We start from the raw sequence: 21,002 nt of genomic DNA, 5'->3' as shown, positions 1-21,002 counted from the left end.
GCTTGCTTTCATCTGAATTCAGTTCATATTATGCTGCACGATAAGGATGCTGCAAAGAGTTGGGAAATACTTACAGAGCTTTCCCACACCTGCGTCAGGGAATCACAAAAACGCAAGCAAACCTGTATGCTTCATCGACTGCTGTCAAGCGTCTTCTGTAATCCACAGTGCAGAAACGAAGTTGCAAAACTCTATAGACCAAATAAAAATTCGCAGGTGATCCAGTACATCGTATAAAGTAAACCAATGACGCTGCCAAATTTTAACCACACATTAACATTGGGGATCAGACAATTTTTTTTAGAAAATACGACTCCAAAACTTTTCCACGACGCAGATAACTCGACAGTAAATCGTATCCTGACAGTAAAGAGGATAACATATAGACACTATAAATAACGTTTACCAACAGCCATCCAATTCCAAATTCACGATTACTGACTTTTGCTCGCGCGTCTCGCCTTTGCCGCTTTTTTCAGTTCGCGTTGAGAGCACGAGCGCGTTTGTTTGCGTAAAGGAGCCTGGAGAGCGTGACGTCGAGTAGGGTATCATAATAATAACAATTTATTTATACTGCACGTGTTAAAAAAAGTATGTTTTTTGGTAACACATGCAACAAATAAAGTGCCTTTCGAGTTATCCTACTTTGGTTAGCCTATAACTGTATGTTTTGTCATATAAATAGTTGCACAAGCTTATGCACTAAATGGTCACAGCTGGAAATGCAATCTGTTACATATGTTGCTACATACATGCATATATACAAGTTTCTTATTTCAGTGGTTGTACTCTTATATATTAACTGTAGATGTAAGGTAAGATAAATTATCTTTTATCTTGTAAAACAAGGTTAATACCATGTTATCTGAACATGAATATGTACCCTGTTTGACCCACCCTTTATATCTAAAGTACGTGAATGCTATAGGGACAATTGTATTTCAATGACTCTTAAATCTGCAATAAATGATTTATTTGGGTAACATGATTCAAATACAGAGTGTAAATGATGAGTTTATTTGCAGAAAAAGATAACACGTTTTTTGAAATCTCAGAAATCATGTTTTTTATTATGTTTTGTTATTATGGGTTATCTGTCATTTCTTGAGTCATTATTACATAATCAAAACAACCCAACTGCCATTTATATTAATTGGAATGCACAATAAAAAAACATAGTTTTTGAACATTTGAAATTATTAAAATCTGTTTTTGCAAATTGACTCTTTAAATGTAATAGATGGTATGTTGGTTTTAAAATTGATCTCACACATTGTAACACAAACACTGAAGTTATATCCAGTTGTAATTTTAAGTATTACATAGTGTAATGTAATAGAAAACTTAAAGCGATCTTCACTTTGACTGATTCTGAAAACTTATATTACGCCTGATATTCGCGAATAGGAGAGGCAACTGGAGAAGCAAAAGTTGAATGAAAATTGTTGCAACTAAACCTATAATTTATTACTCTGCTCTTTACAACCTTTTTTTCTATACTATAAAAAATGTGGAGTTATTTTCAACGCTTTTGATCAAAAAGGACAAACCCAAGTATAAACATTAAAAAAATTTGGAGTGCAGGTACAAGACTGTCAGTTAGAACGTTTATATCTTCTAAATGCAAATTTTGTCAGCGCTTAGGAGCATTTCAGTTTATTGACGTCCTCAGGGCTAACTTGTTTTTTATAAAAGGAAAAAAACTTTCATTTTGATTCCAGTAGGGCTTTAATGTTTCTGTAAGACATATGCACCTTCATTCACATACATTTTGAAAGTAGTTTGTTGATATGCTAATTTTGTATAAACAAATCTGATAATGTGTGTGGCAGCTTAAGCTGAGAGCCACCAGGTCATATTAATATAACAAATCATTCACTGCAGTTGAAAAAGAAGATGACAGGAATCCAAGCCTTGCCCAAACAAAGTGGACAAACACAGAGCAGATGAGATAAGCTATAGTCCATCAGAATAAACATCACTGTCTTCTTTAACAATACAAATGCTGTCATTTCCACCATTAAACAACAGTGTTTTCACATCCGTCATTTCAAGGAATACATATCGGCCTCTGTATGGCAACTGCTGAATGTAAGTGACTTGATGTTGACCTTTCCAAACAAGAAAAACGCATTATGACAGTTTATACAACAAGGTGTTATAATCCTATGCTCTCTCTTTCTCACCGACAACATTCAATGCACTATATTCACTGCAGATATTTGCTTCTTTTCTGTATTTCACTTGGTTCTACAATAAATCCTGTGTTTGATTTAATCACGTCTTATTGAAAAGTGTTATAGTTATTTACGGAGAATCATTCAATATCATCCTTCCATTAGAAAATATAGTCTGTGACCAGTAAATGTAAAAGTTAAAGAATCCAACAGAAATAATGATCGGATATAATGCTGCTTAGTACAAACAGTAGCTCTGGGAAGAGGTCAAAGCTCTGCATTGTCATGAATAAACCACGACTATCGACCAGTCAGCCTCTCAACCGGAAATATGTTATAAATCTCTCACAGTAGATGCAGCATGTTTTGAAGCTAAGTGTTTTTGAGGTATCAATTAACAAGTTTCTTGACTACCTCAGTGACTTCGGCTTGGGTGACTCCTCGGTGGCAAGGCTCCGGGGGTGGATGAGATTCGCCCTGAGTACCTCAAGTCTCTGGATAATTGTGGGGCTCTTGGCTGACACGCCTCTGCAGCATCGCGTGGCGGTCGGGGACAGTGCCTCTGGGATGGCAGACCGGGGTGGTGGTCCCTCTTTTTAAGAAGGGGGACCGGACGGTGTGTTCCAACTATAGGGGGATCACACTTCTCAGCTTTCCCGGGAAAGTCTATGCCAGGGTACTGGAAAGGAGAATACGGCCGATAGTAGAACCTCGGATTCAGGAGGAACAGTGTGGTCTTCGTCCGGGCCGTGGAACGCTGGACCAGCTCTATACCCTCTACAGAGTGCTGGAGGGTTCATGGGAGTTTGCCCAACCAATCCACATGTGTTTTGTGGATTTGGAGAAGGCATTCGACTGTGTCCCTCGCAGCATCCTGTGGAGGGTGCTTCGGGAGTATGGGGTATGTGGTCCTTTGCTAAGGGTCCCTTCAGCATGCCCTTGGACGGTTTACAGCCGAGTGTGAAGCGGCTGGAATGAAAATCAGTACCTCCAAATCCGAGGCCATGGTCCTCAGTCGGAAAAGGGTGGCTTGCCCACTTCAGGTTGGTGGAGAGTTCTGCTTAATGCATGTGCAAACGTCAATCAAATACTGGGACATCGCTACTAAGGTTTACTGGTTACTGTAGTGAATGTTGTAGAATCACTGAGTTTACACATGCACACATGCACACATCCAAACACATCTCTAAATATCTTTTTCTTTCTGCTTTCTTGTAGCTCAGTGGTAAAAGCATGGCGTCAACAAAGCCAAGGTTGTGGGTTTGATCCCCGGGGATTGCACATACAAATGAAACAAATGTATAGGATATAGAAATAAAAGCGCCTGCCAAATGCATAAAGGTAAATGTCTTTCATGTTTATGTAATAATGAAATGTTTATGTTCTTCGACATTTGCTCCACCAGCTTCGTTCCATTTCCCCCTTCTCTTGGTCGCGCCTTGCGCATAACAGTTTACTATAAAACTGAATTTATTATATACTGTCAGTGAAGCATCATTGATTTTATTTATTAATCTAGAGTAGTATAAGTATAATAAGCCATTAATGTGCATAGATCTTATTTTAAGGAGACTTAAACAAACCATGTTTTGGGAAATCTTTTTATGTAACACAAATTATATAAATAATAGCTTCACATTAACTAATGCATAAAACAATGTAAATAAAAAACCAAAGAGAAATTATGCAAACGTCATCATATATGTATAGAGTTCAAATTTACTTATGCTAGTGTAAACTGTAGAATGCAGAATGAATGTAGGATAGTTTTAAGACTAAGATTAATCCGGGGAAAATATCCTTTTTAATAGGTAGTTTTGAAACATTTTCCTTCCAATTAACATTGTGAAGCATGTCAACATTTCATACTTATAATAAAAGGAAGCTGTTTGCAAATCCACATTACGATATGTGAAGATCTTTCAATATCTAAAAGCAATCTGTACCAGTCCAACATACAGTATTTTTCCAATTTAGTTTTTCAAATGATTGCCCTCACTCAAATTATTTTTAGTACAAAGTGAAAATCTACCCCAGAACTCAAATCGCTTGGCTCTTCAAAAAATTATCCATCTGGACAATAAAGCAATTACCTTGGTTTTATTTTTGGATACAATTTTTGATTGGGCTAAAAAAAAACATATGTTGCAAATATGTTGAAGAATACAGTAATAACAGCAAATGAATGGTGAAGTTAATTAAGGAAACAGTAGTTTTGGCTTCTTTAATCTAAATCCTTATTTTTTATAACCTCCCATCAAAATGAGATCAATCGATCACACCTGGTTCTAGTTTAGTTTTGTCCGTTTCCACAGGGACCGCAAACATTGCATGCCCATTTTCTCTGTTGATGCTGCATGTACACTGTATTTCCCATCAATATATGAAATTGTACTGTAAAATGTAATATTACTATAAAATATTATAAAATAGTATATTTGTATAGGTAATATAAATGTAATAAGTATAATAGCTTAAAATTACCAATACAAATATATATAAGCCTATATTCTTGTTCTTAACAATTGTGAACATTTTGATGAAAAAAAACTAACCAGGCCTTACCAGAAATTCCTATATGACCCATTTAATTAACATATCATTATTTTATTTACTGTACAAACAGCTTGTCGTGTTCTTAGTATTAGGAGGCATTCACACAGATCACACATGACAAGAGTAATAAATCACAGATCATGTTAGAATTTAATTAGACAACAGGAGGGTTTCCACTCCTTTCAGCGATACAGCTGAGGACACCATGAAACCTCTAAGAAAATAGTCAATGTGATGCTGGGCATAACAACGTAACAAGAATCTGTTTGCTATTAAGTTGTTTGTCAGTATATCAAATGTTTTTGCAGTTCTTGTGAGGAGTTAATTAGATCTTTCAAAATAAATACACCTCATTACAAACAAACTGTCAGACGACACAGTAAGAATAAATATCTCTTTGATTTCGACCATATGAAAGAATGAGAATACGTCAGTGCGGTTACAATACCATTTAACACATTTGTTGGATAACAGCAAAAAAACGGAAGGGGCAGAAAATTCTTATTATGAGATGCTCTTTAAATATTAATCTGATGTTTCAAGCACACATGCTATTTTAAAGTCTATTATTATCTTTTATGTGTTTTTGGAGCTTTTTAGATTTTTGTTTGTTTAATAAGCAAGTTGATGTCTGTGCTTTTGCTTTGCTATTGTAAAAAAGTTTGTCATCCCCTATATTTCTTTGTGCTCAGAATCAGATGCTCTTGGTTTGCGAGTCATTCCCTATTTGTTGATTTGGAGTCCATGATTAAACAGGACACGATTTGAGCCTTGTGAGGCATGACAGCAGATTCTCAAACGTCTTTGTTTGTGGCCAATAATTTTATGTGCATTCTGCTCACAAACACTATCAGCTGGCAATCTGTTGTCACAGAAACTATTCACCCTGGGCATGACAGTTATTGTTTATGCCATGATCTTCAATAGGAAGATTCACACAAAATACTTTATCTTTCATTCAAACACTTCTTATAAATGCCAGGAGGATTTTTCCATCATTAGTATAGTTTGATCAATTGACTGATTTTTTCTGGCATGACTGTCCATTACGCTGTGAGCAGGGCAGTCAGAGTCCAAACATATTCATTACATTATCAAACATATAAATAAACTTGAAAACCCCCAAACTATATTGCTCATTGTTTGTTCGTAATCTAATGCATTAACAAATGTTAACAAATACAAACTTTTGTAAAGTTATAAGATTTTTATAGTATCGCAATGAGGATGAAACCAAACTTCTTACAAGAGGTAATTGCACGCCACATAAAATAACATGGAAGATGTGATAGGAAGTCTGAAACAAGCCCAGGATATATATAATTTAGTTAATGTAAAAAAAATTAAGTAAATTTATGTACATTTTTTTGGACAATTCAAAACAATGTATAATGCCAAAAGATAAATATTTGAGTTATAATAAGATTTGTTGACCTTTAATTAAATTATAGAGGTTGCGATGGGTCGATTTTCAAAGAGACCTTAAACACAGCTTTGAGAAAAACTGCATAAACAGGCCTTTAAATATTATCATAGCATTATCAACTTTACTGTATATGCAAAAACATTACTTAAACCATAGGCTATTCACAGACATTGTGCTTTCCAAGTGAGTTGGTGGAAAGCTGGTGAAATTGTAGACAAAAGCCATAACGTTTTGGGTACAAATAAAAAATGGTGGTGTTTGAAATTTTGAGGCTTAACTTTCTCATGTTTGTTTTCATGCTGGGTAATTCTATTGCCTGGAGGATGCAGCTGGGTGCCGCCCGAGAATTCTACGCTCAGCTGGATGGCCTGAAGAGGCCCACGGTCGGTCTCTTCTGGTGCTTCAAATGAGCAGATAAGCCAAGTGCACTCTGCCCTCCACAACTTCTGGGAACAAGATTTCCCAACATAAATATTCTGAAACACATAGCTTTGTGATGTGTAAATGCGGATGATGAGTTGATAGTGTAAGACAGATGAAGAGGTACTGTACTGTCTTAGTGCCAGCACTGGATTGTATATACTCACTGGAAGTGAAAGCTTCTTTGCATACAACTAACAGTACATGAACTTTCACCTTATAACTAAACAAACTGTAGTTTGCTTCTTGGTTTTATTCCAAATGTTCTTGAAAAGGATAATTAACAAATAAAGTATTTTTCAATTCTTTGGATCCAGATAGACCCCAATATCTATACACAGTAAAAAACGATGGGTTATTTTTCTAACCTAACCGCAGGGTTGAGCTGAGTGGTTCATTTTATTGGGTTATTTTCCAAACTTTGGGTAGTTTTTGAGTAACCCAGTTCGCTGTGTTACAGGTTGGGTCATTTTATTGGGTTATATTTTCCTCAGTACGTTTGCTAACCCAGCTCGCTGGGTCACATGTTGGGTCATTTTGACTGTCATGATGCCGGAGTTTACAATCGTCTCGGGAAGGATTGTTTTACAGCGACGGCAAATTTGTTGGATTTATAAAAAGCTTTATATTTTTTACGTTTTATTACTCCAACCAATGGAGATTTCATTGCTGTGTTATCTTACAATTTTTGAGGGTCATTTTTATTTAATTAGGATATTCATAATTATAACCCAGCAGTTGGGTTAAATTCGTTTCCCGCTCACAACTGTTCAAATCTTAACGATCCCGTGGAAGACAACAGCAGCAGCCTGATAACGAAAGGTAAGCACTATCGTTTATAATGTCTATAACTGTTTTAAAATTCCTGTGTATGTCAAATATGTCCAACACTTTATTTGCCTTATTTGTAAAAATGAAGCTGTGATCTTTAGTCAGTTTTCTCTTCCTCCGACTTCCGACAAATACTAGTTAAGTTAACGTTACTCAAGTTTGCCCCAGTGGTGATGGCTAGCATTAATAAAACATTACCAGAAAGACTATGGTAACGGTTTAGATAAGTTTTGCTTAATGTTAATAAAAATGCCTGGTGAAATCTGTACCGATAAAGATTGTACGTCACAAAAATCTCTCAACTAGTAACGTTTACATCGGATGCTCGGACCAGTAAATTACATGCTGCAGTAGTCAGACACCATAATCAGTCCCCGAAGGATGTTGCGGAGATTTTAGTGACTTAGGGTTCTTCTTTAAAGCTATTACCTATATGAAAACATTATTTATGCATTTCCTATGATTAAAAGGCATGCTGCAGATCAATGCCAATTATAGTTTATTTTTCCTTTTAAGGTTGGAACTAATATGGTGCTGTACCTGAACAGTGTGACAAGCCAGGATACACATATCTTGGTGCTTGGAAACAAAGAGAACTACTCTCAAGTTTTCAACATTTTCAACAAAGAGGCAGTTGAACAGGAGACATTACTTAAAGCAGTGGATTTATGCTTCAAAATGTTCTACATCTATGACATAAACTATCTATAATATTCCTGGAGAAGTACCTTTAACACATTGCCGCCTCCTTAAAAACTTTGTATTCAGTGAGTAGTTCCACTAACCAGCAGACATAAAAGTTTTGGTGTCTGACATAGATTGTAAAATGTTTATTATTGTATGCTTTTTTAATTTACTGTATTTCTTTTAAGTTAAGTCCTCTGTGTAGACAGATTTTGCCTTCTGAGTTTGTGTAAGGTATGTGCACATTTTGTAATTTGCATTTGTGTTCAGTATATGCACATGTTCTGAATTGGTGCACAGTGTGTTTACAGAATTTGTAATTGAATGAATGTGTTTATGGAATGTGTTATAGTAAATGCTAGTTTGTGTTCTGAATTAGTTTACAGTATTGGTGTGTGCATTTGGGATTTTAATGCATTAATAGAATGTGATATGCATTTTGTATTCGTGTAATTTGTAAGTGCATATGTGTGTTCAGAATGTAATGTATGTTTTTTTTTGTGTAGGTTTTTCTTTTTCTTTGTGTAATTTCAACCTTTTAGACATGTGCACTTTTCAGTGCAACCTCGCCAAAAGTTGACTTGAAAACATACATAGACTGCCGGCGACACACACAAACCATAGCAAATGTCCGGGCCAGGTCCTCTCTCACTCACTGTAATTTTATTAGGAGTTCTTAGTCGATCAACTCTTGAGATTGTGATTCTCTCAGTCTTGGATAGCTGAGCCAAGGGGTGTCACTAGCTATTCGAGGTGCCCCGGCTAAATTGTAGTCTGTTCTCCACTGCTTCCTGGAGGGGTGACATTTATGGAACATGAATGTATTTCATAAATCCACGTAACAAATTACAAAATAAAAGCATGTTCATACCTGTCCAAAAGAACGAGAGCAACCATGGTATCGTCTTTTAGACCCTTTGCCTGCCGTAGCTATCTCCATTGTGTAAAAGCTGAACCGATGTTCGAGTTTTCCTCCTTCATGATCCAGAAATTTTTTCGTCACTGCTTTTGGAAAAACTGACTTCTTGGTTTGTTGATTTACTTGTTGTCGGTTCCGCAGGAGAGTTGGATTGTTGCTGATTGTCCGCCATTCTCTCTTCATTGACACAGCGAACGTCAGCACACTGATGACGTATGATGTGACGGACAGGGTGAATAGTGGTATGCAAAATACGTTGGCTGAAAATGTACACATGACCAATCACAGCGTTTTGCAAGAACCTTTTGATTGGACGACATTTTTTGGTCCTACGTCTTTCACAGTCGATATATAATTATAAAAAATTATAGGTTTGTCTACAGAAGAACCAAGAGTGAGAAGCGTCAGACGGGACTACCCCAGGAGGGGAGTCACTATGTGTGGAGCACTAGCCCAGATACAAGGGTTCACCTTGTGAGGGAAACTCAGTTCCCACGAGGAGGCTGCACCCCGGCAGAGTGAGCGTCACTACAATGGGCTTGGGTCTGAGATTGGTAAGCCAAGTGATGGCGTCCACGATCCAGTGCGCTGGTCTTTGTTTGGAGACTGCCTCCCTTCTGTCCCCTGACACAGACAAAGAGCTGCTCAGAGCGAGAGCTTGGTGCTCGGTCCGAGTAGAGGCGCATGGCGCGTACTGGACATGAGTAGAGGCGCCACTTATAGCGACAGTCGCCTAGTGGTTGGTGCTCTTGCCCGAGTGACCGTGCTCATGAGAGTGGGAGACAGGTCACTTCGGATCTCCTCGTCCCATCCAGGGTCCAGACATGGAGGTTCCAAAGGTCTGGTCTCGAGTGCCAGACCGTGTCCTTCTCAGGCGAATAGGCCAGGGGGGAGTGCCCGTCAGAGCGTGTGCTCCATGAGGTGCTCTTGGTTGGTCAGGGAGTACACCAGCGGGCAATGGAAGATGTGCAGGGGGGCGAACAGGACCACCTGTGCCTGCCCGCACTGCTTCCAATGAGCTGGACTTGTTGAGAGAGCACGTCGGCTTTCTGATCTAGATCGTCCGGGATATGAATGGCCCGCAGGGACACCACCCCACTGCTGACTCCAGAGGAGGAGACGTCGGGCGAGTTGCGACATCTGCCATGAACGAACACCACCTTACAGTTGACGTACGGTAGGGCAGCTATGCTATCTGAAGTACGTGCTTGCTCCGAACGAGAGGCAGGGGCCTCTAGATCGCAAGGCAAGCTGTCAGCAACTCCAGGCAATTGGATTGCCACTGCAGGTGGGGGCCGTCCATCACCCCGACACTGCTTGCCCGTTGCACACTTCACCCCAGCCGAGCAGGGAGTGCTACCTTCTGTAGGAACTATAGCAACTATATTAAATTACAATTATAATTTAATTTGACAAAATACGGTTTCAAAGAACTTAGAGGCAGATGTTTTGATAGAGAAAATGGCAGCGATAATTTTGCTTAGTCACCCACATGACATTGCAAATCAATGCGACAAAACATAAAAAAATACACACTTCCATGAAACACTATTAAAGGACTTTTTCTTATATAGTCTGTAAAATCTTGTTCCAATATAAAAAAACTCTAGTTCAGCAGGTTTTTGGTTGGTTATTTTTTACAGAGACATACAATCTAAATATATATTCTTAGGGCAACATTAAGCAGCTTTTTTAACAGCGTTTTTATGACGGTCGGCATTTATTTTTTTGTTTATTTTGGGAAAACTAAGTCTATATTTTACAAAAGAAGCAGTAGTCTTCTTTGAGTGCATGTGAAGTGTTTGTTCACACTTCCACTGACAGTATCAGCACTTGGGAGATGGATAGACTTTCAGGAGGAGTTGACTGCATGTTCACCTGTGACAAGCTCCCTGAGGGAAATGCTTGTGTGATTCTATCAGCTGCTTTCTTTTCATTTATCTCTACTATCTAAAGGCCAGTAATGATGCTGTGCTCATTTATTACAACAGTTTGTGTTTCCTTGTTAAAAAATATATAAATCCCAAAAATGATTACACAAAAACTGTTTAAGAAATAGTTTCCCAAATCTGAAAATTATTTACTATTCATGGATCACAGATGTATGACATCAGCTCGGCATTGTTAGTCTAGCATATACCCAATTTCACTTGGTAAGTGCCAATTACTTTATCTTGTGTGAATTACACTGCATTTCCAATGCAACAAAACATGTTGTCTCAGGTTTCACTCCCAGGTCCGCATTACAGCCATTCACTGTTTAAACTAAACTGCCAGTGTGATGAATCCATCCTGTGCTTTTTCTGTGCTCAGTTGTGCTCAGTGTCTCTCTAAACTACAAATGTAGGACCATGTAAAACCCTTTGCCAAACCATTTCAGCTGTGATCTATGTTGAATACGCTTTCACAGAGACTAAGCAAATGTTGTGTTACCAATTAGATTTAATATAATTAATACGGTCTGTTATTATTTGATTTTGAAATGTCTGAGTTTACACGGATGAGTTTACAGGGCTAGACATAAATCTTGCACTAAATGAGAGATTGTAAAAGCAATAACATTGGGATAAAAGCTAATCCACTAAGGTATTGCTGTTCCCCTTTGCAGCACACACTAGGTTTGTGTGAGAATCCAGAATACTCTGTGTCCCAGCTGTTTCAACATGTAAGGACAGATATATGTTTTGTCTAAGGGATCTCCATTATGACGGCGTGCTCAGTACACGTTGACCTTACAAATGTCAGATTTATGGTGTTATCTTGTTATTGTGTGAGACGTTCAGATATAAGTAATATGTTCGTCACTTCCTTCACTTATGCATATATATACTGAACCCATCTTTAGTAAACTTTGACTTTGAGTGAACTACACTTCTGTGTCTGTGTCATTCTTGGTCCCCGGATCCGGCTCTGATTGCTCCGTCGACTAGACCCTTCAACTCATGAAAGCTGTATACCTAGACAAAGTAATAATCTTACAGTTTGCAAGTTTTGTAAAGATTTTCCATGACTTTTTTAATGTATTGTATTATCTAACCCTTTCCCTGCCTCTAAGCCTAACACTCACAGAAACCAATTTTTAGGTATAATTTATGTATAAAATTTTTAACCTATCCTCTACCCATATGGCCATATGTATGTTCCTTCCTAAAAAATACTGCAATAAAATTACTTCCACCTTGAAGTTTTGTGGGGTTTAATATGAACGTTGATAACACGTTCCGGACCGGTCGCTCAGTTTACAGAGCTTTGAATTAACAGGGCGAGAACAATTGGTAGTCAAATCGCAATGTCGTATAGAGATTCCTTCATTTAGAAAATTGATCAAATCAATCATTACTCATAATACAAATGCAAACACATTTCATTTATCAGCATGTGATGCACTGTAATTATTAACAGATGAAAGATAACGTGACATAGCAATATTTGCCAAAATGTACATCTAAATGATCATATGCCAAATTAAAATGTGTAAATAAAGCAAGCTGTAATTTTGAATATATTTGTGGCATATCCCCAGGTAAATTTTCTTATTTTATGGTACAGATAAAAACCAAAGACTTTTGGAATGCACGGATGGCATTTATTTCTGTCTCTCTGCTCCAACAGATGCACAGCTTGGCCTTTGATTATTTCCCCATGAGTTACATACCAACCAGACCAAAAGCTAACGCAACAAATCTGAACAACAATAACATTAAAGACCCCATAAGCCTTTGGTTTGGAATGTGAAACAAAACATTAAATACTGAATATTGTTCTTGGATGTCCATCTTGTTTGTAAAACATTAGGGGTCTTTATACTACATTTCATATAAAATATGTTTTCCGTGTGCAACATCAAATGCTGACCAATGTGCTGCAGAGTGCTAATGTGCTTTCAGCCGACAAAAGGTCTTTGTATCATTAATACATCAGGCAAGTTCCATAGCTTACGACATCTTCCTTGTATTTAAAAAAGGATTCATTAAATCAAGCTCCATTAACAGTCCATATCAGAATTGGTATATTTGGGACATTACACGGGCAAATTCATTAGCAAAGACAGCAAAAACTTTAAGTCATCACATTGTTGGCTCTGCCCTTTGGTTTTCAGTTGGTGAGGAGCAATTGGATCTGAAGTACTAGTTTACAATCATGCTAAGATTGTAACAACATTAAGATGTAAGCCAACAATAAGATGTGATACATTAAAGGGAACTCAGTGTATAGAGAGATGTATGGCTTAATGCGTTGTAATAGCCTTACACTACTAGCATTTGTCGTAATAATGAAATCAAATATTTTCAATTCTTAAAAAAAAAAATTGAATACTCATTTTAACCTAAGGAAGTACATTTCACCAGTTACTTCACCAACAAATCACAATACAATATGGCTTCGCGAAAATTCATGCTGCGCCAACTGTTTTGGACCCAACAAGCTGTAAGCAACATTATTGTTTTATTAAAAATGTCATGTTAAAAACTGCTGTTTGTTTTTGTTGAGCAAGTTGAAAACTTTTTATTAACTATAACATTTTTATCTACATTTAGCAGTAGCATTATTAGTCAGCATGTAAACATTGTGAGCCTGTGGGAACCCATTATAACAAGCATCAAAACATTAATTTCAAGCATAGATTTCACAAAAATTTTGCTATTATTCCGTCAATATTGAAGATATTATTATATTTTCAAAGAATATTCTGTAGGATGATTTTATAAAGGATATTTGCTGGGTTTTCACAAGCAGGTTGTGAAATTAATATTAAAAGTATTAATTGAAACATTATTTAAAGATAGAAGTAGTTCTGGATTGAAAGTGAAAAGGTGACAATGGCATGGAAAGGCAAATTTAGTTAGTAACTGTTTTCTGTTTATGATTTATATTGCTATATAGAATTTAAATTGTTACATAACATTTGCTGTTTGCATGTTGTCAGTAGTTTTTTTATTTACAAATATTTATTGTCAGACTTCTATTAAGAGGTCATTCCCCCAAAATCACAGAGCCTATAAATAGGCTACATATATCAAAATCTAAAGTAAATGATCATATATTTTATACAGTCTATACAACTGGGTTAAATTGATTAAGTATTTATTTATTTTCCAAAAACATATTGTCCGGACCTCCGTTTGAAGAAAACATAAAGACCGGACCTCTTGGAACTTTAATTGAATACCCCTGCACTAGAGTAACGAATGAATCCATCAATGGTTCACTACTCTCACAGGCAATGTAAAGCTTGGAAGATGACATGTTTAATAATGGGTTTAATAATAATCATAGTTGACATTGGCTCCATGTCTGTAAGAACTGGGGTCCTGCTGGCTCATGGGTGCATTCTCATCATGATGATGCTGCCGGCCATGGTCATGTGATCTAGCACGGTCCATCCAATAGGAAAGATCAGTCTCAAGTCTCTGTAAATACATAATGGTGGAACAGTTGTGTTTAACGAATAGATGCAGTGAACAAGAATAGATGTTTTTGTGGTTGAATTGGTACAAATCACAGCCACACAATAAACTACAAGAAGCACAACAAACCAAATGAGTGCCACACGTAGTTTTCAAAATAAATTAATATTTGTTTTTAAAAGAGGAGGTAAGATATAAAAGCATTTTCAATTATATTACAGTACTGTTCAAACAAAAATCTAAATTATAGATCCAGGACAAAAAGACAGGGGCTTACACCAGTGTGCACACACGTACATACAGTGTACACAATAGAGCAGCTGTGTTAAGCAGGACACAGGTGTCACTTAAGTCAATGTTAGACACATCCAATGTCAGTTGTCAGTTCATAGAAATTACTCTAGTGCAGAGTATTTACTTTCTTCATGAGCCAAGAAAATGTATTTACATTTTTTTTCTTACTGGAGGCTAGAAAACAATCATGTATAAAACACCCCTGACAAACAAGATTAAAATATTTTTTACAATACATTTACATACATAAAAGGCCATTTTTACTACAGTCAGATCATAAGACACTCTAACACTGTTTTATTTGAAAGATTTTATCTTCTTTGTTTTACAGCTTTTTATATAAACATAAAACTAAAAAAATGGATAAAAACAAATTATTGAGCAGGTACATGAGAAAACTGCTTAAAATTGTGACTTTACCCTTGGTGGATTAAACACGGAAAGCTTGTAATTAAGGTTTGTAATTTTCCTTGTCAGGCTGTAATTCTCCGGAAATCCTTATTTAGTGACTTTCGTCTATGTGTCATTTTGTCACATTCGTGAACAGAATGAAGAGGATCTGGCTGCTAGTCCACATATGTAAGCTGCGGGTAAAAGGTGGCATTGTCCACCACATTTTTTTCTTGGAAACGTGTAGTATAATTTATGGTGGCATTTATTTATTTTACTTTTAAACGCCAAGCAGCGCTACCCTGACATTTGGGGATTTGTCAGGTGTTAAAACCAATAAAGTATGAACTGGTGAGAGTTTACAAAAAAAGGGAATGTGATAGGACTCGTGATCTGAAAAGGATTGAAAACGGATGCAGACATGGCTTTATTTCTTCTGAACAGAACAGGTAAGACATTTCAACACTTCAATAGATAACATAAAGTCCATAGCGCACTTGTTGTGTTAATACAGACGGGTACACCATTTCATTGGTTGTTCTTTCTCTCTTTGTTATGTTCATTATGATAAATGTAACTTAAGCCCTATTTGGGCAACAGGATTAGTATTATTTGGGCAATTGATTTAGAAATGATCTCCCCACATCTGTGTTTCATGTGAGTAAGGCTTTGCGTACAGTTTATGTTTATAAAGTAGAGTAGTATGGTGATAATTAGGGATGCACCGATACCGGTATGTACTCGTAAGCTGTACTCGTAAAAATTCCCTGATACCAAAGACCGATACCTCACGTGACGTAATTGACAGAACGTTCCAGTGCACACAGAGACACCAGCCGCAGCAGACACAATGTCATAGAGTGTTCACACCAAACGCGGTAAATCGTGCTATTTGCATGTATTTGGATGCTTGAACATTTTGAGTTTACTCTCATCATTCGCGTGTGAAATTCGCGCCATTCGCGAGTGAAATTCACGTCATGGGAGAGGCTTCGCATCATGGGAGAGGCTTCTGGCAGGCGGCTCCCGTCTAATTGCAAAATGGCATACATGGATTTTCTTGAGAGGGTAGCTGCGCATTATGTGCTATGGAAGGCTGAAGATAGACATAGGCCTAGACTCGTTCGGTGCCGTGTCTGGGTCCATCAGATCCTTCAGAGGCACAGTCCTTCGTTGTTGTTTCAGATTTCTCAGAATTTTCGCCGAAGTTCAGAATTTTCAACTCGCACGGACAACGCGAACGCTCAATTTGCACGATTCACGACATTCGCGTAATTCGCGCCGCAAGTAGGTCTATCGTGTCTTTGCATTGACTTAACATGTAAATCACTCTCTCTTAACGCTTCATTCGCGCTTAGCAGTGTGGAAATATTTCTAAATCAATGATGACGACCCACGCATGGCAATCTGCATGCTTATGTCCTTGGTATTGCCCTTTGGAGGTTATTGGACACTGTGAAATTTGGGCTTTAAAAATTTGTGATAAGCACATAAGAATTGTTTATTTTTTCGTAATATGAGTTGAAGTTGTTAAAAATAATATGATATGTTCATTAGTGCGGATATGTTCATTAGTCTCATTGTGTTGTTCTTAGAAAATTGCCACATAAAAAAAATACAAAACAACTGTACAACAGGCGTCGGTATCGCCGAGTACCAGGGAAAAAATTATCGGTACTCGTACGCAATCCTTAAATAGTGGTATCGGTGCATCCCTAGTGATAATGATATATTACCGTACCTGTCAGCATTTGAGAACTGCGGTCATGTTCAGAGATTTTCTGTCCGGTTTGCATTACGAGAGTTTCCATGAGAAATAACAAAACGGGACTCCCGGCCAAAACGGCAGTTGATGGCAGGTTTGGATATGACCCGAAATATTAAAATATAATTTGCACTATTTTATTCTGTTTATGTTCTTATTTGTTTCTAGTTATATCATCATTTACCTGCTTGTCGCTGACCGGTGCAATGTCCGGCGGAGGATGCAACCGGCAGCTCGCTCCGTTCCAGACACCGTCACAACGAGGGTGCTGCGGAGGAAAACCCAGGGAAAGACTCTCTCTTTGTGAGAATGTGGGCGCGAGGCCCTGAAAAGGCCGCAGGTAGGGTCCCTCTCCGACGCTGGAATGGCCGGGGTCGGGCCCGATGTTGTCTTCCTCGGGTTCTTCCAGTCAGGGCCGCTTAGAGGTCCTCTTTGCGGCTTGCTGGCGGGGGACAGATGCCTTCTTCTGTGGTGGTCTGTGTCTCGAGTGGGCTGTCCTCTGGGAGGGTCCTGGAACCGGAGGAGCCACCACGGGAGGGCGGGGCTGCTGGGAAGCACACTGCGCTCCAAACCATGACGACACAGAAGTGGCCACGTCGCAGTGCGGGATGATCTGTTTGATCGCCTCAGTCTGCTTCTGCACCGCCCTCCACGGTGTCACCGAACAGCCCGGCTTGCGAGATGGCTGCGTCCAGAAGTCGGGCCTTCTGGGTGTCGCCCATCTGCACAAGGTTTAGCCACAGATGCCTCTCCTGGACCACCATAGTGGACTTTGACTGACCCAAAGCATGTGCTGTGGTCTTTGTCGCCCGGAGCGCGAGGTCCGTGGCAGGGCGTAATTCGCTCATGTGAGTTGGGTCGGACTTTCCGCCGTCCAGATTCTTCAGGACTTTAGCCTGAAAGACCTGGAGGATTGCCATGGCATGTAGAGGGGAGAACAGCCTGTCCAGCTGCACTGTAAGCTTTCGACACGAGTGTCGAAGAGAGCTTACATGCCTTAGACGGGAGTCTAGGCGGACCCCTCCAGGTGGGAGCTGTCTGCGGGCACAGGTGCCCTGCGACTGTACGCTCCACCTGGGGGACGTCCACATAGCCCCGGGCCGCCCCACCATCCAGGGTGAGACATGCTCGTAGCTGCGAGAAATTATGCTCTTTTAGTCCAGCAGGAAGAGTCTCGAAGACGATGAAGCTTGACAATGAGATGCCATGCAGGTTCCGAAGAACAAAGGATAATGAATGACCGCCGCCATCTTCCTTTATACCTGTATATACGGGGAGGAAACTGGCGAGCGTGTGCCATTCGCCAAGCCCATTGGCATTTTAAATTTACTTTCGGAGATGATAGGTTCTCAAGAGAAAACCCCAGTCAGTCTCTCAACACAACGTCGAGAGACCAACTGAAGGGGAACAACTTACACTGACATATCTTAAAAAAGATAATTGCCATTGTTTTGTTTCGAGATCCACATCAGTAATGTTTTTGGTATGTTTTTAAAACAACTTAAATATCCCAATTTAACTAAGGCTTAGTCCTGACTTAAACTAATACCTGTCCGGGAAACCGCCCCTATGTGTATGCTGGGTTTGCCATCCCCCATTAAGACATTTCATCAGGTGCATAACGTCTGTGTTTGGTTGTAACATAACAATTAATTTAATTGAATTAATATTAATATTTATTCAAAATATCCTTTTATTGTATATTAATGGTATTACATTAATTTAAAACTACTCAACAGTTATCGATTATTTTGGTCGACCTACCATAAGTTTTGAGCACATAATGTTTGTTTATGTTGTTGCAGCTGAAACAGCCCATAATACTATAATATTTTCAACTGTGCTGGACTAAACGAATCAGAATAAAGTAGTCTTTAGGGACCTGTGCAATAAGATATAGATTTGTGCCAAACGCCCCCTCTACACTGTGTAGTAGCATTGGAGACCGTTTTACTTACAGCCTCATCATAGCCCATATACATGAACTGTTGGATCCACTGCTGGACATCAGGACGGCTTCTGTCCCATACGTTTCTCTTAGACCTGTGAATAATTGACAGAAACTCTTTGGCCTTGGACTGAGACACTGCAATCTGTTCTGTAGTTCTCGCATTTAGCTCCTTTACTGCAGAAAGACAATAAAAAACACAAGTAAAGATTTCCACATTGGATTAAGATTCGTTTTATTACTGACTTTTTAAATAGCTAAGGAAGTGTTTCAAAGTGATTCAAGCAAAGGGGGGCAGCGCCCCTGCCCAATTATCTATCTCTGATGATGACACGTAGAGACGCTGACCTGTTCTCATGCCCCGAGCATTGGCACCTCTGTGTTATAAATACCAATGATGCCTTTGGTTTATAAACATTTTTGCAATCTTCGCTCAGAACATATTAGCCATCAATCTCTGTTAGTGCTGGAGGTCAGAGGCTGATGGGTAATTCTGGACAAGTGTGAAGAAATGATGGAGGGCATCAGGCTATAATTAGACTATAACTTGGCATGAACACTATGGCATGATGGGTGCAGGGTTCCTTTGTTTCTGGGGTAAATAAAACACACATCATTAACTAGACTGATCTTTATGAAAATCACATTGATGTTGATGTTATCTCACCATCTTGTTTCCTGATGATCCTGTAAAGTCTATGCTCAGACGAACCACCTAAACAACCAAAGAAACATGCTGGTTTACAAGCAATGCCTCGTCTAAAAGTCAGATCACTTTAATGAATTATAGATTTCGAAATACTGGACTAGTGTTGGTTAAAATATGCATGCCTACAACAGTGGAGCTACTTTAATTCTTGTTTTTTGGGGGCGTGGTTTATGCTGTAGTTTTGATATAATGTTACCGTTGATTTTGAAAAGTGTGTATGGTAAAATACAAATAAATTGTATAAATAATTAAGATGTTTAATGTAGCCTATATAAAATGCAATATAAAATTGATGGTCACCATTAGATATTGTTCAATTTACTAATCTTCTAATGTTAATTGATACACAGTTAACTAAAAAAACTATTGTATTGAAATTAAATTACTTTAGCAATTTAAATGTTAGTTCATGTTAATGAATGCATTAACCAGTGTTAACAAATGGAACCTTAAACCATGGAACCAAAATAAAAGCAATGCACTGCAATAGATTCACATTATCTACTATAATGTAAACAATTATCATATTAATAAAGTACACTCAAACAATCAAGGACAATAAAATGATCATTAAAATAAAATTTAGATTATCTATTATTTCATATAACTTATTATTTTGTTAGAGTTAGATTAATTTGGACATATTTACTTCAAGTTTTATGTAGGAGTGAATCAATAGTTTACAAGACTTATATATTCCCCACCCTCATTGAATAATCAAGCAAATTTTTGAGATGATGAAATGGCTAACAACCTAAATATGGCAGAACAGCTTAAATGACATACCTGATGCCGGTGCGCAGAAACACGGGATGCTTATGAGAAGGACAGCTTGCACACAGAGGCTAGGGAGTGACATGCTTCTGTTCTCTACACTGTGTGGTTGAGAATGATTTGATTTGGACTGAGATGAATGACAAGGGCGCTATCCCGGACTAACAAGCAAACATTCCTGCTAGAGACCAGTTGCCGCTTGTGGAGGAATGTCCTTACCCTCAAAATACCACAGAGTGTGTGACGTTTGACTGGTGTTTTGGTTACTTTTATTGGTTCATTATGTGATCAAAGGTATTGCTTTTATCTACTTTTTTTCATTTGTAATAATCTCAGCATCACCATCTTAGACTCACTAGCCTGTCGAGTCTTGTAAACAACATTATTTTTTAATATCTGTCTAAGAGGAACATCCATCAAAAACAGAATGACTATTTTCATACATTCATGACTTTTGGCAGTCACTTTTATCCAAAGCGAATCTGCATTTTGTTTATGAGTATATGCTTTCTCTTAAATGCATGACATTGGCATGGTTAAAGCCGTGCTCAGCCAAATGAGCTACAGGAACGGTGAATTATCCATACTGTCATTGCTCAGTCACAGCAAACAGGCTGTTCAAAATGTCTGAGTTTGGCAATCCTGTTTGTGCTCATTTTTATCTTTCCTGTTTTTCTAGAGGGCAAATTTCAAAGCAGAAG

General features: G+C 38.2%; 1 protein-coding gene across 1 annotated transcript; it reads right to left on the bottom strand.

Moving 5' to 3' along the window:
* Positions 1 to 13,501: 13,501 nt before the first annotated feature.
* Positions 13,502 to 20,543, bottom strand: ecrg4b (ECRG4 augurin precursor b). The gene is made up of 4 exons (XM_079460693.1): positions 20,314 to 20,543; positions 19,486 to 19,533; positions 18,829 to 18,995; positions 13,502 to 14,424 (listed from the first exon to the last, which is right to left on the bottom strand). The coding sequence occupies exons 1-4, from the start codon at positions 20,384 to 20,386 to the stop codon at positions 14,275 to 14,277; spliced, it is 438 nt and encodes a 145-aa protein (XP_079316819.1). The 5' UTR covers positions 20,387 to 20,543; the 3' UTR covers positions 13,502 to 14,274.
* Between the last annotated feature and the right edge of the window lie 459 nt (positions 20,544 to 21,002).

Source organism: Barbatula barbatula (genome assembly GCF_947034865.1).
Source record: "Barbatula barbatula genome assembly, chromosome: 7".
Lineage (NCBI taxonomy): Eukaryota > Metazoa > Chordata > Actinopteri > Cypriniformes > Nemacheilidae > Barbatula > Barbatula barbatula.
The sequence above is the reverse complement of the archived record's forward strand: the minus strand, read 5'-3'. Positions and strand labels throughout refer to the sequence as shown.

Coding starts and splice junctions, on each gene's coding strand:
- ecrg4b (XM_079460693.1), bottom strand. CDS start 20,386: ATGTCACTCCCTAGCCTCTGTGTGCAAGCTGTCCTTCTCATAAGCATC. Junction 18,996..19,485: donor GATCATCAGGAAACAAGATG/GTGAGATAACAT, acceptor GTCTTTCTGCAG/TAAAGGAGCTAAATGCGAGA. Junction 14,425..18,828: donor ATATGGGCTATGATGAGGCT/GTAAGTAAAACG, acceptor ATGTATTTACAG/AGACTTGAGACTGATCTTTC.